General features: G+C 37.0%; 1 protein-coding gene across 2 annotated transcripts in view; it reads right to left on the reverse strand.

Annotated features, from left to right (window-relative positions):
- The window catches only part of NUFIP1 (nuclear FMR1 interacting protein 1), a 44157-nt gene that overhangs the window by 10084 nt on the left and 16132 nt on the right, over window positions 1-17941 (reverse strand). For both annotated transcript variants that reach the window (XM_044381824.3, XM_026493304.4), the window contains exons 6-8: window positions 16011-16103; window positions 8496-8668; window positions 42-158 (exon numbers count right to left, since the gene is read on the reverse strand). In XM_044381824.3, coding sequence (XP_044237759.3) covers window positions 42-158; window positions 8496-8668; window positions 16011-16103 — 383 coding nt within the window. The remainder of the gene's footprint in view (window positions 1-41; window positions 159-8495; window positions 8669-16010; window positions 16104-17941) is intronic.

The raw sequence follows: 17941 nt of genomic DNA on the forward strand, positions 1-17941 counted from the left end.
ACGAAACCCACCCGCCTGTAACAAAGGAGGCCATGACTTACCTTCCGGCTCGCTCTCTGACCCCGACAGACTGCCATAGCTGCTCATGAGTGAGCACAGGGCTGGCGTCACTTCCTTGGGTATGACAGTCCCTTGTGGTTTCTCCTCTTTATCAGACTCTGAAACAGAGCAGGAAAGAAGTAAAACCGTATACCAAACGCATCCACCAGCATAAAAAGGAAAGCTGACAGCCCCCCCCTTCACATGCTAGTAAAAAGAAAGTCATTTCTGATCATTTGCTTAATCTGCCCCCAAAACAGAATTCAGGAAACCCGAACATTTTCCCTTGGTTTAAACCTTCATGGTCGGAGAATCTACTTGCCCCAGAGAGAAGACAGAAGGCCAATGGAAGCTGTAGCACAGCTCAATTACTTACCATGCTCCACAGGTTATGGAATTTGGGCCTTCTCTAAATTAATTATACAGTCTTCGCTACTAATTTATTTTACTTTATTTAGGCTATTGTGCTATTAATTAATTTTATTAAGGTAGAAGGAAGGCCAAGGCCAGAAATTCATTTAACTTCACTGGATTAGGATAATTGACTATAAAAATTAGATTTAGGAATAATATAAAAATATCTACTTTTTTTGTTTTTTATTTTATTTTATTTATTTGAGAGAGAGAGATTGAGAGACCGAATGGGAGGAGGGGCAGAGGGAGAAGCAGACTTCCTGCGGAGCAGGGAACCGACGTGGGACTCCATCTGGGATCATGACCTGAGCCGAAGGCAGACGCTTAACCAACTGAGCCACCCAGGCGCCCTACCCTTTTTGTTTTTAAGACTGGTTTCGAGGGCACAAATAATAGTTAAACCATTCTATATATAAAGGCATAGTCAAAGACTAATGCTGAAATGAATTCACCTAAAGTTTTTAATATTTAGAACTTCTAAGAACTTAAGTAAACAAGCCAAGCCAGAGAATTTGGCCAATACCAAAGAGCCTGCCAAAGGTAGTGTTTGATCAGAGCCCAGTGAGCCTAATTGTAGCCTCAGGACACCACCTGTTACATTGGTTTTGGCAGCTCTAAAAATGTATTAAATCTAGTCTAAACAACCAATAAAAAATAAAGCCTCACTGAAGAATGAAGACAGGAAGTAACCTGTCTATGTAATGTACCAGCTCAATCCACAAGCAATATGAAACGTTTCAAGACAGCATTTAACGTTCACCAAGTCAGTCCAGGGGAAAACAAAACATGCCAGTAGGAATGGGGGTATACTTCCGTATGAATATGGAACTACCATCTGCTGGTGGATGAAGTTAAATACCCTCTCCTCCACCCATCCACGCTACCCAGCACCACACCCTCTGAAAACTGCTCCTTATCAATTTTAAGCTAACTTATTATCTTTTCTCATGAATTAATAAGGGGAAAGAAAAATAATGCAGTTCTACATACAAATTACTAGTGGACTAAACAGAAGTCTACGACAATATTAATATGGAGACTGTTCATCTCACTGTTTGAATGATGACAAGCCAAACTATTATTTCCTTCTAAGACCCAAAGAGAGGTACTGAAAAGCACAGTACAGTTGACTGTAATGCTCTTTAAAAGTATGAGCTTGTTTAATTCTTAGGAGGTATCATTTTCACTATTAATTACAGATGATGAAACCAAAATTCAGAGAATCTGAGTAACTTTTCCTTCAGGTAACAAAAGTAGACAACAGTTGGCTCAAAGTTAAATCTGGGCTACCTGACTCCAAATCCCAAGTCTTAACTAATGGGCTAGAATCTCTCCTACAGATACATAAAGTCCTTTTATTAACATGAAGCCATCCTACCAAACTGTCTCTATGGTCAATAATAATGCTATTAAGTGTCTTCCTCCAGCTATGGTTCCATTTCTCTGTTCCCTGTTAGAGCAAAACTCTAAACAACTATCTGATGCACTTTGATGTGAACAAGTACAAGCGACAGGAGGGAAAGGGCTTGACTTTGTTCAGTACTGTATCCTAAGAGCCTAGAACAGTACGTAAGTACTGAACAAATATTTGAAGAACAAACTGTTGCATGAATGAGTAAAGACGAGTTCAGAAAAGGCTAACTGGTACAAGACGATAGGGCTATGAAGAGCTAGAGCCATAACAGAAACCTAGTTCTGACTGGATACAGAGCTCATCTTTCTTTCTTTCTTCTCTTTCTTTCTTTCTTTCTTTCTTTCTTTCTTTCTTTCCTTTAATAACGTGACTCCATTTTTATTTTTAAAAATCACATACATGTAATAAGAAAAATATTAAAAGGATATACAACAAATGTGAGCAGTGGCTGTCTCTGTAAGTGGAGGTTTTTTAAAATGCTCTTCAGTTTCTTCTGTTTTTATAATCAGAATATAACAGAAAAACATAGGGAAATAAACCCTGGAGGAAAGTGTTTCCTTACAATTCAATTCAAGAAGTGGAGGGCAAGGCTTGAATAGGCCTACATATCGCCTCTTTTCCCGCCTTCCCCTTTTTTAAAACCTTGTATTTGAAACAATCTTAGATTTACACAAATGTTGCAAAGGTAGTACAGAGAACTTCCATATACCCTGCCATCTAGCTTCGCCCTTACATAAGCATGGCACAGCATAGCAACCAATTTAACACCGGTGTAATACTACCAAAACTACAGACTATATTGTGATTTCACTAGTTTTACCACTAATACCCTTTTCTTGCTTCAGGATCTAAGCCATCATATCACATTATACATTTAGTCATCATGACTTCTTATGTGTGTCTTCTCCAAATCTGTGACAATCTGTCAGTATTTCCTTGTCTTTAATGAACTTGACACTTTTGAAGACTACTGGTCAGTTACTGTAGAATGGCCCTTAGCTAAGGTCTATCTGATGTTTTATGATGATTACACAGAGGCTATGGATTTTAGGTAGTGCCCTTCTCGTTGCATCATACCAGGAGTCCATGACATCAACATGACTTATTACTAGTGGTGGTAACCTTGAGCTCTTGGTGGTCTGCCTGGTTTCTTTGCTATAAAGTTATGATTTTTCTCTTTCATTATTCTTTTTTTTTTTTTTTTTTTTTAAGGATTCATTAAGGCTAGCCCACATTCAAGGGGAAGGGAATTAAGCTCCCCCCTCCCCTCTTAGAGTAAGGAATATCAAAGAAATTTAGACATGTTAAAACCACCATAGTAAGTAATATTTAAGGGGAGATATTTTGAAACTACATAAATACCCTGTTTTAAAGTTTTGCCACTAATTTTACCATTCGTCAGTAGGTCTTGCCTGAAACAATTATTACTGTGGTGTTTTAATGATGACTTTTTGTTTCCTTCATTTCTTCTACATTTATTAATTAGAATTTTTCTGAAAGATCTGTCCCTCCCTCCCCATTTCTTATTTGTATCAGTATGGACTCATGGGTATTTATTTTATTCTTTGGGTTATAATCTATTATTATTTATTTTGTGGCTTGAATTGTTCCAACTTTGGCTATCTGGAGCATTTTCCAGTTGGTCCCTATATCCTTCTGACATGCCCACAATCCTGATGGATTTTTGAGCACTTTCTAACCTTCTGGCGCTATTAAGATGCTCTACGTTCACTTTGTTATTTTCTCTGTCCCAGCTCTACAATCAATCATTTCTCCAAAAGGCCCTGGTTTCTTCAACTGGAGAACCACAAACTGGATGCCTGGCATACTCATTACCAGGACTGTCACAAAGTTCACTATACTGGAATGTCTCCCCATGGGTAGGAGTTAGGAGTTCACACAAATGAACAATTGCCCCCTTAGGTCGTCCTCCCTCAGTTATGTTTCAGGAATCCATGACACGTAATAACACTTTGAAAAGAGGTATCGTCCTTTTGGCCCTATCAAAACATCCTCTATAGTGACTTTTCATCTGAAAAAAGGGGGGGCTGTTCCCAAAGTCCCTTGGATCTACCAGCAGTTTGAATATAGGCATTTTCAGCAGTTGGAAAGATTACGTTGAAGGCACTTACTGGCTGGCAAAATAATACTGAAGAAAATTCACTCACTTTTTAACAAAAACAGACAAAACACCTCTCTAAACTAAAAATGCCAGTATAAAGACAGGAGTAATGAAGATGATAAAATCAAACTTTAAAATGATTACAAAATACCAGCTCAAATAATTACTCTTACTGCTAAAGCCCTAGCAATACTTCTCTTAGAGTAAATCTCTCCTCTCTATCTCATACATACCCATCATGTGCCCTCTGACCAAATATATATATATATATATTAATCTAAAATTTATCACTGGACTATGAATTTCTTGAAGTTTCAGAGAAACTTCTCTGAATTACAATGGTGGACAAGCAGAATGTAGGACCTCAAGTAAATCCCTGCTGAAATGAGAAGAAAAAAAACCCAAAAAAACAAAAAACGCCCTTTGTAAATCTTGTGTAAGTATAAACACTAGTTGTAAAAGCTTCCTGTCTGGATTCTTTCTACAGCTTATTTCTTTACTTGTCTCTCCCCCCCTTCATCCCCTTACTATTTCTTATTGCCTTTATGAAGTGAAACACAATTACATACTTTAGCCCCAAGAAGACCTATAGATTAAGTACCCTAAAGAAAACGCAATATGTTGAAAAAGTCACCGTAAAAAATGGAAACCTTGCTTTATGGTTTCCAACTCTCAAAAACAAACATTAACAATGAGCATTCCTGACAGCTGATGGGCTAGCTTATATTCTTATTTTAACATCTACATTTAAACACCAGAAGCCCACCAAGCTTAATGTCAGTGCATACACTGATGTCCCCCCATGTTCTATGACAATAGCGATATTTAAACTATAATGAATGAATACCAAATTGGATCTTTTTCATTTTGTGAATGCGAAGGCACTTCAGTCACTGATGGTTGATGCACCTTACTGACCAGCTCTTCGCTTTCTAGCTCAGACAACACTCATTAAAACCACAGGTCAGGAAAGTCATAAAACATGTTGTATATACATTTAAACAAAAGCCACAAAATAAATGTGGTCCTAACTGATGAAATATCAAAAAAAGATTTAAAACAACAACAACACCTAGAGGACACTAGTTAGCAGAACATACAAGGAACTAAAAAATAAATAAATAAAAAACGGCACCATTAAGGACATCTAGTGAAAACAGGCCATATTCAAAACTGATTAATTTGCAGACTCAAATTACAGGCTTTCCCTTTGAAACAATATCAATCCCCAGTTTAAAGCACCTGCACAATGAATGAAAGTTCACATACTACCAATTATCACAAAAAATACTGATTTTCTAAGCATGATATGAAACAGATCTGTGAAGATCCTTAAGAACTGTTGTTTAAAATGTGAATGCTGCTATCCAGATAAGGTTCTGAGCCAAAAAAAGGAAAAAAAAAATACAAGGCATCAGGACATCTTCATTTTAAAAGTGAAATTAGTGATGAAAAGTATTAACTGCCACCTGAGAGCATGAATAGGGCCACATCACTGCAAACCTGCCCTGCCAACAACAACCTGAATAATGGGCACAACAACTGATCTTAAGGTTGAGAGAAGCAAGAGAGAAGAGAGAAGCAAGAGAGGCCCAGAGAGAAGCAAGCTGCTTCCAAACAAGTGTCACACTGACAGATCAGAAAGCAGACATGCTGGGACTATCCGGGCATGTGAAAAAATGGCACATGTCATTTTCTGTAACTATACTTGCAGTGAAAAGCTGAAGAACCAACGGTCTAAACATCAATTTGGAAAATGTAAACGTCCAGAAGAAATCCCAGGTAAAGGATAACATATATTTAAACGAAATCTTTCCTACAAAATTAAGTTACCTTAACTTGATCATTGGTTTTTCCTTAAAGAATAATATTATAAATGTATAACTTAATTGTAAGATTTTTATATTCAAATCTTACATAATCATCTTTGACCCTCAGCATAAGTAAAGGTTTCCACATTTATACCAAACAAAATTACTTGAGGCCTTTCATACAATTGCTCTTAGGAATCTGACTAAACACCTTCTACCATGAGGATGAAAGATACTACTGTTTCTCTCATCTAAAGCATCTGCTGAAGACCTAGATGCAGGCTTAAATAGAGCAAAATACATAAGCATCTTTTTGTTGGTATTTCACCAGATTACCACACACTGAAATATTTCTTTAAAAATGAGAAAACAGGGGGCGCCTGGGTGGCACAGCGGTTGAGCGTCTGCCTTCGGCTCAGGGCGTGATCCCGGCATTATGGGATCGAGTCCCACATCAGGCTCCTCCGCTGTGGGCCTGCTTCTTCCTCTCCCACTCCCCCTGCTTGTGTTCCCTCTCCCGCTGGCTGTCTCTCTCTCTCTGTCGAATAAATAAATAAAATCTTTAAAAAAAAAAAAAATGAGAAAACAGGGGCCCCTGGGTGGCTCAGTCAGTTAAACGTCAGCCTTTGGCTCAGGTCATGATCTCGGGATCCTGGGATCAAGCCCCACTTCAGGCTCTCTACTCAGCAGGGAGTCTGCTTCTCCCTCTCACTCTCCCTCTGTGCTCTCCCCCCTCTCTCTTATATAAATAAATAAAATCTTTAAAAAAAATAAAAAATAAAAATGAGAAAACAGAGGGCGGCCTGGCTGGCTCAGTCCATAGAGCATGCAACTCTCAATCTCAGGGTCTTGAGTTCAAGCCCCACGTTGGGTGTAGAGATTACTTAAAAAAAAAAAAAAAAGAGCGAGAGAGAAAGAAAACAGAATTACCCATCTACCAAAGCTAACAGAATGAAGACTATTCAACATTAGAGTCCCTTGAATGTTCATTTAGAGAACTGCATGAAGTGAAGAATTACATAATTTTCAGATTAGTAATTTACTAATTATAACAGTAGTTTTTGTATTTGTGTTTCAAGTATTTTAATGACATGAAAGTTTTTATTTGGATACAGAGGGTTTTTATCATCAAGGTCACTCACTGTAAATCTGAAGAACTGTGTGGACTCTTACAACTTTTGAAGGAAAAAAATCAGTGCCCAAGAGTAAACTCAGAGCTGGCCCCAAATGTTATCTGCCTTTTCCTTGCTAACGGCAAGGATAAAAAGATGCCTTTCCTAAACTCTCTCCCACATCTCCAACTATCCTAGGCTCATACAATATTTTTTAGATAAATTCAGACTTCACATTTAGAAGAAGCGTAGTGTCTAGTAGAACAGACTCTTAAATTCAAAGTCTGGCACCGCTGCCAACTAACAGCGGGGCTGAGGTAAATTACGTACCCTGTGCTCCTCAGTTCTAACATGCAAGTAGCAGCACATGCTCATTGAAAGAGGTCTGGGATGAGGAAAAGAGTTCGCATGTAGAAAGCAGGTAGAGCACCCTAGGTACCTTACTCAGTAAGTGTTAGTGGGTGTTAAAATAATTACTATTATTCTAACTAAATGATATCTTACACTCCCTTATGCCACAATCCTTTCCAACCTAATTCAGTTAGTTATCCCAATTTCTTGCCATCCGTAAGTTTAATAATTTGCCATGTGCTTATCATAGAAGCCACTGTCTTCTAAGCTAAACAGAGCGTGCTAGCATCAGCCCACTCACTAATACCACTCCTTTGCGGAAGAGAAAACACATACAATAAGATAAAGCCTCATGATGTTATTGGAAGGGAGGGGGTAGAAATATTTACATCTACATTTTCACTTTTCAGAAGGGGAAATGGAGCCTCAGAGGCTGGATGATATCTCTGTGTGGTCAGCAGCATTCTGGTCCTTTAATTTTTCAACTTATTAAGCAAGAGTAAGGGAATTCAAAGCTAATAGCAATATATTCTATGCGCTGAGGGAGAACAGTATCAAATACAATGAAATAATATTATTTACCCAAAGAGAGCATATTCATGCTCAGCAGCATAAATAATACTGGCTTCCACTGAAATTACGCACCTCATAAGTGGGGAGAAACAAACAAAATTGAGCAAATTTGAATCTACAGCATTAATACATTCAAAATAATCTTTTTTTTTTTTAAGATTTATTTATTTTAGAGAGAGAGTCAGAGCGCAGGGGGAAAGGGGGTGGCAGAGGGAGAGAGACAGAGAGAATCCCAAGCAGACTCTCCTCTGAGAGCAGAGCCCCATGTGGAGCTCCTTCTCATAACCCTGAGATCATGACCTGAGCCAAAAATCAAAAGTCGGACACTTATCCTACTGAGTCACCCAGGTGCCCCCATACAGACCAATCTTAAGAACATTTCCAAGATCACACCATACTATGAAAATTATCCAATAGATATCATCTTTCTTTCACATCCTGCCTGCCTCATGCACCCACTCCCCAAGATTCAGAAAAGATGTCCAGAATTAGGGTTTTGACAAAACACTCCTACTACAAATAAAAACAAAAGCATCGTTCTATTTTTTTTTTTTTATACATATTTGCCATTAAATTCTCCACAAACGACGCTGTGAAGAATCAACTCCAGCATCATGGTCGACAGGCTTACAAACGCACCACTTCCCTGTTCAGCTTACCAGAGTCAGTGTTTGCCAGAACACCCAGAGGGTCTGCATTTGCTTCAGGTGCACCTTCAGGCTTCGAATCACAGGCTGCTTGGTGTCCAACACGGTCATTTTTCCATTTGTGATGCCTGCCCGGGCTTCTGATCTTTGCCATCTGTGAATGTCTGGACATCCCCTTCATCTTGCTGCAGTGAGAAAAATGCAATTCTATATATAAAAGGCGCTGATCTCTCAAGAAAAATCTAAAGGAGAGTACTGAATGCAAAAGAAACAGCTGCCCTATCAGTCATGTGGAGCCCGGGACACTAAAGAAATCCGAATAAATAAACTCAATGGCTTCCAAAGACAGGGAACTTTATGGTAGATCTTGAAAAGAATAACATACCACGGTATACTACACTTTATTAATTCTGAGGTGCATATTTCCTCCCATATTTTAACCCCTCCGCAAATGGCCTATGTAGTATGATCAACAGTGGTCAATAGGCAGAATTCTTTCATTCCGATTGTACATAAAATAAAAGTGTTTTTTAGATTTTAAAGTGTGTTAACTCTTGTCTATTCATTTTCCAGGAGTCTTGAAAGTTTCTGACGCATTTACAAGTATGCTGCCTTGTTTGACCTTCATGACAACTCTTTGAAAGTAGATTAGACAGGCATTATTCTCTTCACTTTACAGGATAAACTTAAAGATCAGAAACTGAGCACAATTTCACAGCTACCTCAAATCAAGTGCCCTCTCAACAACTATAATTACTTCTCTTTGAAGGAAAACAAATGCTTGTTTGAGCATATTCTAAGATAAACCGTGTAGGAAAAAATTTTCCAAAAAAGGTTCATTATACATTCGCAACAGACAACAATACAAGGTATCCTTTGGTAGGGCTGAGTTTTCACAAAAATACATGTTTTTTCTAATTTGTCATTTGTTGGCAGAATTCTTTTTTTTTTTTTTTCATTAATAATGGAGGCTGCAGTTAGGAATACAGAAATTAGGAATCTGGGTTCAAATTCTAATTTTGCCACTTACTAGCTGTGCCTCTTGGACAATATTGATATCCCTGTGTCTGTTTACTCCCTCATTTGTTGAAAGGGAATCGTAGAGACATAGAATTAATATAAAGTGCCACATTGAGCCCTTAATAAATGGTAGTTATTAGAACAATTTCTAAATAATTTTCTAAACCAACATATTTGGTTAATATTTCTGCAATCCAAAAGTTCTTAATCCTTTTAGGGTCACCATAATCCTTACCGAGTCTCATTCCAAAAAATCATATATATACTCCAAATTTTGCAGAAAACCATGGACCAATTTCCAATGTGCAACCACCGAAGTCAGGCCTCAAATATACATTTATCATCACAGGTAAAACAGGTAGTTTTGGCCTCAGGCCCAATGGCCCCATGAGAATAATGAAGAGATGCTACTTTCCTTAGGCTCTGATTCACAGGTGCCTTCCCTGTATCCTGCTCCAATAGCACCTGACTACAGATGGCTTTTAAATGATCATCTTAAGGTATTCACATTCGTGAATGAGTTAGAATGACTTGTTTTTTATAAGATTTTTTAAAAAGATTTTATTTATTTATTTGAGAGAGAGAGGGAAAGAGAAAGAGAGAAAGAGAAAGAGAAAGAGAGAGAAAGAGAGAGACAGAACAAATGGGGGAGAGGGGCAGAGGGAGAGGAAGAAGCAGAAGCAGGCTCCCTGCTGAGCAGGGAGTCTGATGTGGGACTCGATCCCAGGACCCTGGAATCATGACCTGAGCCAAAGGCTGACACTAAACTGACTGAACCACCCAGGGGCCCTAAGATTTTGGTTTTTTTTTAAGTTATCTCCACACTCAACATGAGGCTAGATACAACCCCAAGATCAAGTCTCATGCTCTACCAACTAAGCCAGCCAGGTGCCTCTGGAATGACCTTTACCTGATCAGACCAATAGGACTTCACTGAAAGTGGTACATCTGGTATTTGCACTACCCCCACCTTTGAGGGAGTAGTTCCTTTACACTGTTGATTGACAATAATTTAAAAGGAAAAGTTTATTTAGTCAACACTCAAAAATACTTATACACAAAGATAATGTAAGTAAAGATGTAGATACACATGAAGTAGAGATTAAGGAATAATTATAACTAAAAAGCTAATAGAAAAGAAATAAAACATTAAAAAAATATTTAATTAATTCAAAAGAAGGCAAGGGGGGGGTGCCTGACTGGCTCAGTCGGTTAAGTGTTCAACTCTTGATCTCCACTCAGGTCTTGATCTCAGGGTCTTATTGATCTCAGAGTCATGAGTTCAAGCCCCTTGTTGGGGCTGGGTGTGGAGCCTACTTAAAACAACAACAAAAAACAAACAAACAAAAGAAGGAAGGAAATAAAGAAAAAAACAGGTCATATTAAAAAAGAACAAATAGAACAATGGTAGACTAAAACCCAACTATATTAGTAATTACTTTAAATGTAATTAAAAGATACAGACTGTTGGCCGAGATAATAAAAAATAAGACCAAATTATATATTCTCTAAGAAATACACTTTTAAGTATACAGATACAAAAGTTTAAAAGGAAAGGGTTGAAAACACTATCGTTTCCCCACTACACCAAATTGCCATCAGCCATAAGTCAGGTGACTGTTTGCCAGAGGATCTGTCCTATTTACCTATCTTTGGACAACACCACACTACCTCCATCTCTTTCTTAGCTGTCTAGATCCTTCGGGTTTTCATATAAATTTTAAAGCTTGTCAATACTAACTCCCCCTTCCACCACCCTACAAAACAAAACAAAATTTGCTGGGATTTTGATTGGGATAAATTTGGAGAGAAAATCATATAGAGTCTTCTAATCCATGAACATTATGTATATTCCTCCATTTATTTAGGGCTTTATTTTTAAGCAACATTTTAGTTTTTAGTATAGAGGTCTTACAAGACTTTTGTTAGACGTATTCCTAGGTATTTAATATTTTGATGCTATCACAAATAGTATCTTCTAATTTTCATTTTCTAATTATTGTTAGCATGTAGACATATAACTGCTTTTTTAAAATACTGATTTTATATGTATTCAGCACACTTGCTAAATTCACTATTAACTGTAATTATAGATTTGTTTGGATTTTTTTTACAGACACAATCACATCAACTTTTTTTTTTTAAGATTTTATTTATTTATTCGACAGAGATAGAGACAGCCAGCGAGAGAGGGAACACAAGCAGGGGGAGTGGGAGAGAAAGAAGCAGGCTCATAGCAGAAGAGCCTGATGTGGGGCTCAATCCCACAACGCCGGGATCACGCCCTGAGCCGAAGGCAGACGCTTAACTGCTGTGCCACCCAGGCGCCCCCAATCACATCAACTTTTAACAAATGACAGTTACTTCTTCCTTTTCAAATTTTGTATGTCCTTTTTTTTTTTTTTTTTTGCTTTATTATACTGTCCAAGACCTCCACTATGATGTTGAATAAAAGAGGTAATAGTGGCCATCTCTGTCTTGTTCTCAATCTCGGGGGAAAAAAAAATCAATATTTCACTACTAAGTATAATCTGGCTATAGGCTGTTTGTAGATATCCTTTATTAGATTGAGGGAATTACTTTTATTCCTAGTTTATCAAAAGTTTTTTTCATAACCAGATATTGAGTTTTATCAAAAATTTTTTGTTATTTATTAAGATAATCGTATCATTTTATTCTATTTTGTTCATGTGATGAATAACATTTGATTTTCAAATACCAAACTAACCTTGCTCCTGAAATAAATCCCACTTAGTAATGATGTATATCATTTTTTCCTACTTCCAGATTGATTTGCTAACATTTTGTTTAAGACTTTTGTGTCTCTGCTCAACAGATATTTGCTTCTGATTTTCCTTTATTATAATGTCAAGTTTTGTTATCAAGACTATACTGGACTCTTAAAATGAGTTGGAAGGACACCTGGGTGGCTCAGTAAAATTAAGCTTCCAAATCTTGATTTCAGCTCAGGTCATGATCTTGGGGTTGTGAAATCAAGCCCCCTGTCAGGCTCTGCATTGGGTGTTCAGCCTGCTTGAGGTTCTCTCTCTCCCACTGTCCCCATCCCCCACTCTTGCTCTTTCTCTCAAAAAAAAAAAATTTTTTAAATGAGTTGGAAAGTGTTCCCTTATTTTTAATTTGCTGGAAAAATTTTTGTAAGACTGGTATTTATTCTATAAATGTTTGGAATTTTTTGTAAAAAGGTTTTTAATTATGGATTTCATTTTGCTAACAAATACAAAATTATTCTGTTTTTTTTGAGTCAGTCTTAAAAATTTACATTTTAAATGTACTGCTTAAAATAAATAAATAAGTAAATAAATGCTTAATTTCTAAGCACTAGAGTTTTTTTAGCTATCTTTTCGTTATTGATTTTTAGCTTATCTTACGTTGGTCAAAATAAAACTTTTGAATTGTTTCAATCCTTTGGAAATTATTCATATTTGTTCTATGATCTGTTTGATACCATGTATATTCTTTGCATAAACAAAAAGTTGTTGGGAATATAAATATTCTAGATTAGACTAGTTGTATTCAAATCTTCTAAATCCTACAGCTCATTTTCTAATAAATACAGGGAAAGGTGTGTTAAAAATCTTCAAGTCTGGGGCACCTGGGTGGCACAGCGGTTAGGCGTCTGCCTTCGGCTCAGGGCGTGATCCCGGCGTTCTGGGATCGAGCCCCACATCAGGCTCCTCCGCTATGAGCCTGCTTCTTCCTCTCCCACTCCCCCTGCTTGTGTTCCCTCTCTCGCTGGCTGTCTCTGTCTCTGTCAAATAAATAAATAAATAAAATCTTTAAAAAAAAAAAAAAAGAAAAAAAGAAAATCTTTAAAAAAAAAAATCTTCAAGTCTGTGAATTCATCTAGTTCTCCTTTGAGGCAGTCAATAATTTTTGCTTTATGTTTTTTAAAGTTATGTTACTAGTCGCATATAGATTTATGGATTATTCTGTCTTCCTGTTGCTTCCTGTTCCTTTTAATATTATAAAATATCCATACATATCTCTAGTAACACTTCTTTCTTTAACACCTACTTTGTGTGATAATAATACTATTGTTATCAGGTTACTTTTGGTTGGTGTTTGCATAGTATAGCAAAATTGGTGCTGGATCAACCACAATTCATATGAGGGGAGTAGAAAAGAATCCCAATCCTTATGCTATGTATAAAAATTAATTCAAGATACAAACATGAATAGTAAAGAAATAAATCCAAAAGAAAACATAGAAGAATAGCTTCATGACCTTGCTGTAAGAAAAGATTTCTTAAGCGGAACACAAACAACACTGGTCATGAATTGGACTTCATGAAAATTAAGAACTTTATTATCAAAAGACACCATTAGGGACTTCTGTTTATGGCCAAAATAAAGTAACAGGGACTAGATTTATTCTCCCACTTCAAACAACCAAAAATCTAGGCAAAACACAGAAGTGTACGAGAAACGGTTAACTATGTAGGTATCGCAGCCTTCAGCCAGGCTAGATTAGCCATCAGCTAACCAACGCCCAGCTGTGACTGAGCCTTGTCAAGATCAGCAGATATGTCTAACTGAACTCCAAATGACCCCGGTTGTTTGAACAATTAATACTTACTACTATATGGGGGGAAAAAGGACACCCATTAAGACAGTAAAAAGGCAAATCACAAATTGTGAGGGTGTACTTGCAATATATCTACTCTACTCAAGAAAGGATTTGTGTCTAAGTAAATAACTCCTACCAATCAAGAGAAGCAACCCAATTAAAAACTGGTCAAAAACTTGACGAGGAAATACCAAAATGGCTGATAAGCATATAAAAAGTTTTCCACCATCATTAGTCAAGAGGGAAATGGGGGGACATGAGGAAAAGGTGTAACCAAGCATGAACCAAAGACAGAGCAATCAGATGCATGAGCAGGAATGTAAACTGGTACAACCATTATGGAAAATTGTTTGGCTTTATCTATTAAAACTAAACATACAGGTGCCCAATGATTCAGCATATATATATGACCAGTGAAAATGAGAACTTAGGTCCCCAAAAGACATGTAAAAGAATGTTCACTGCAGCCTATATTCATAATAACCCAAACTGGAAACAACCCAAATATCCAAAAGTAGAATGGATATTCTCACAAATGAGTAATACACAACAATAAGAATGAACAGTTTAGAGCTACACACAATATGGGTTAATACTACAAAACAATTCCACACCACAGAAATCACACACCAAAGAATATACATCATATGATACTACTTATATAAGGTTCCAAGAGCACGTAAAATAACTCTATGATTACAGAAATCAGAAAAGAGGTTATCATTGTGGGGAGACAATGAACTAGGGAAAGCGTAAGGAAAATTTATGAGGTGAAGATGTTCTGAATATTATTAATCTGTGTGGAGGTTACATGGGTGTGTAGGTATGTGTATGTGTATAAATTTGAGTCGTACATTTGAGATTTGTGTCTTTTATTTATATTAAAAATAAACTTCAGTTAAAAAATAAAATGGAAAAAATTCTGAAAAAAATTCTATGAAGGTAAGGGGTTGGGGAAAATAGGGTGTCTCATACATTGCTGGTGGGAGAGTTAACTATGATAGATACTTGGCAATCAGCCATTAATACTACAAATACACATGTATCTGGGGTGCCCAGGAGGCTCAGTCAGTTAAGCTTCTGACTCTTGACTGAAGCTCAGGTCATGGTCTCGGGGTCATGGGATTGAGTCTCAAATCAGGCTCTGTGTCAACAGGAAGTCTGCTCAGGATTCTCTTCCTCTCCCCCTCCCTCTGCCCCTCTCTGCCATGCTCTCTCCATTGCTCTCTCTAACAAATAAATCTTAAAAAACAACAAAAAACAAAAAATAAAAAACAAAAACAAATACACATATTATCTTCTGACTCAGCAAATCCACTTCTAGGAATCCATCCTCAGGAATACCTGCATATGTGTAAAATGTATGTACAGGACAATAATGGCAAATTTTTATTAGTAAAAGACTGGTAAGAACTTAAGTATCTGACAATAGGAAATTGGCTTAAAAAAAAAACCCTGTGGGACACCTAAGGATTCTACACATCCTTGAAGAATAGTTATGCATTAATATCTCCAAGTATATCACTTGGCTAAAAAAAGCAAAGTGTAGAATAGTGTCAAAAAGGAAAAAAAGAAAAGACTATTATCTCACGTGCTATATACAAATGAAGTATCTCTGGAAGGATAAAATGGGTTGTCTCTGGGAAGGAGAACCATTTAGTTAGGAGACAAAGACAAAAGACTTATTGTTAATAAATAATATAAATAACAAATCTTTTTGAAAACCACATGAATATAGGGTACTACTTATTTAAAAATATAATTTAAAGAAATTCTGAAGTAAAAAAGTTATAAAAGAAGAGACTTCAGAATTAAGAGTGTAGAAATTTTAAGATTTTGGTACACGCTCTTGTTTATTATTTGTAAGTATACTTGTTTGAAATAAGCATGGAGAATGCAAGCAGTTTTAAGGAACTTACCCATACTGTGTTGTTGTCAAAACTGCTCCTCTCTTTTCCTTTTCAAGTTTTAACTTTTTCTTTCTTTCGATATTGGCCAGAGTTGGGTAGTTTCTAAGAAACAATAAAAGTCAATTATAAAAGGGCTTTTAGAGTACAAATTTAATTATGCAATCAAGCAATTACTGCATTTAGCAATTTTTGTTTAATTAATGACCAATACAATAAATCATTTTAAATCTTTAATTCTTTCTAGAATTTTTTTTAAGGGAAATAAGTAGCCTATGCCAATGCTACTCAAAATGTAAACCAGCTGTCAGTCTACAAACTTTGCTACCAGTCTATGTGCAGGTTAAGGAGCTTACACTAGAAACTGAATTAAATATCATAAAATGTGCTCAAACTGATACAGTTCATTTACTTGCCATGTACCCATAAATGCTATTTTAAAAAAGTAAGTCTATGCAACTACTTATGCAAATACATACTAGGTACACCCAAAGCTACCAAAATGAGGAAGAAAAAGGTCTCAAAAAAGGTAGTCTGGTAGAAGGATGAGAAAAAGCACACAAATAACTAAAACAAAGGTCAAAACATAATAAAAATACCCCAAAGAGTAAAAACACGAGGTGGGAGGAAAAGATCATATCTAGCTGGAGAAATCCAGAAATCCAGAAAGATGAAAGAAGCTGGTCTTACATGGTGTTGATAAATAGAAATTAGGTGGAAAAGCTTCAGTGTTCTAAGTAGAGCAAACAATGCAAACAAGCCAAGGCCTCAGAAGGTGTCAAGATATCCAGGGAATGGCAAGTGGTTCGTTATGTATGGTTACAAGCAAGGGAGGCCACGGCCATTAAATAATGTGCCTTGAACACCAGATTAGAAATTTTATATTTAATTCAGTGGCAATGGGGAGCCACTGAAAATTAAGAACAGGGAGAGATATGTACAAGGCAGTGATTAAGATTAAATCTGACGACAGCATGCAAGGTGAATTGCTCTGACAAAGCTTTCTTTCTTCTTCGGCCCAGTTGTGCGGAGATGCGAGCACCAAACTCTGGTGGTGAAGGGAACGGATCCTAGGAGTATAAGAAAGTACGAAGGGAGGGGAAACATAGACAGCCCGCTACCACTCAGCTTGGCTAGTCATCAGAGTAAATTTTAAGAAATACCAACAAATTGCATTCTGCCGTTGTTTCTAGGACATTGTCCCCCCGCTTCTTTTTTTCTTTTTTTTAACATCTGCATCACTGACTTGAATGGCATAGACAATATGAAACCTTTAGGTTGGCCACACTGGAAGATAAGCATGGAAATGACATTGAGTAAGTGGTGAAATAATTAGAAAAAAAGGCAATGAATTTCAATGAGGACAGTGCCAAGCATTCCAGCCAAGATCTATCCAGCCAAGAAAAGTAAACTCCATAAATAAAAGATGATGAATGTACAAGCTATAAATAAACATAAGAGGGAAAGATCAAGGTCATAGGAGATAAAAATCTGACAGCCAGTCAGCACCATATGACTGGACTTCTGGAAAGCAAACATCATCTAAGGTTATGTGAAATGGAGTCTGGCACACGTCCAAGTGTGAAATCTTCCTCTCGCAGAACTCAAAAGTGGTCAGAAACTCTCAGGGCACTGTGTCCAGCTTTGTGCTTCTAAACTGAAAAGGAATGTTAAGGAAAAATAAAACTTGGATGGGATTCAGAAGAGACTCAAAGATGATTAACAGGCTGAAAACTAAAACCTCTGAGGAAAGATGAAAGGAACTGGAACTATTTGCAGCCTCTAAAAGAGGAAGAGAAGTGACAATAAATGCTCTTACAGAAAGGATGGTAGCCAGCTGGTCTCAATCTGAAGACAGAAATATGCAGAAGCAGAAATGGTGAGAAAAACAGTGATGACTTTCACAGGCCCCACGCTGTCTAGGCATATAACTCACAGCTACT

This window comes from Ursus arctos, unplaced genomic scaffold (assembly GCF_023065955.2).
Source record: "Ursus arctos isolate Adak ecotype North America unplaced genomic scaffold, UrsArc2.0 scaffold_10, whole genome shotgun sequence".
Taxonomy (NCBI): Eukaryota; Metazoa; Chordata; class Mammalia; order Carnivora; family Ursidae; genus Ursus; species Ursus arctos.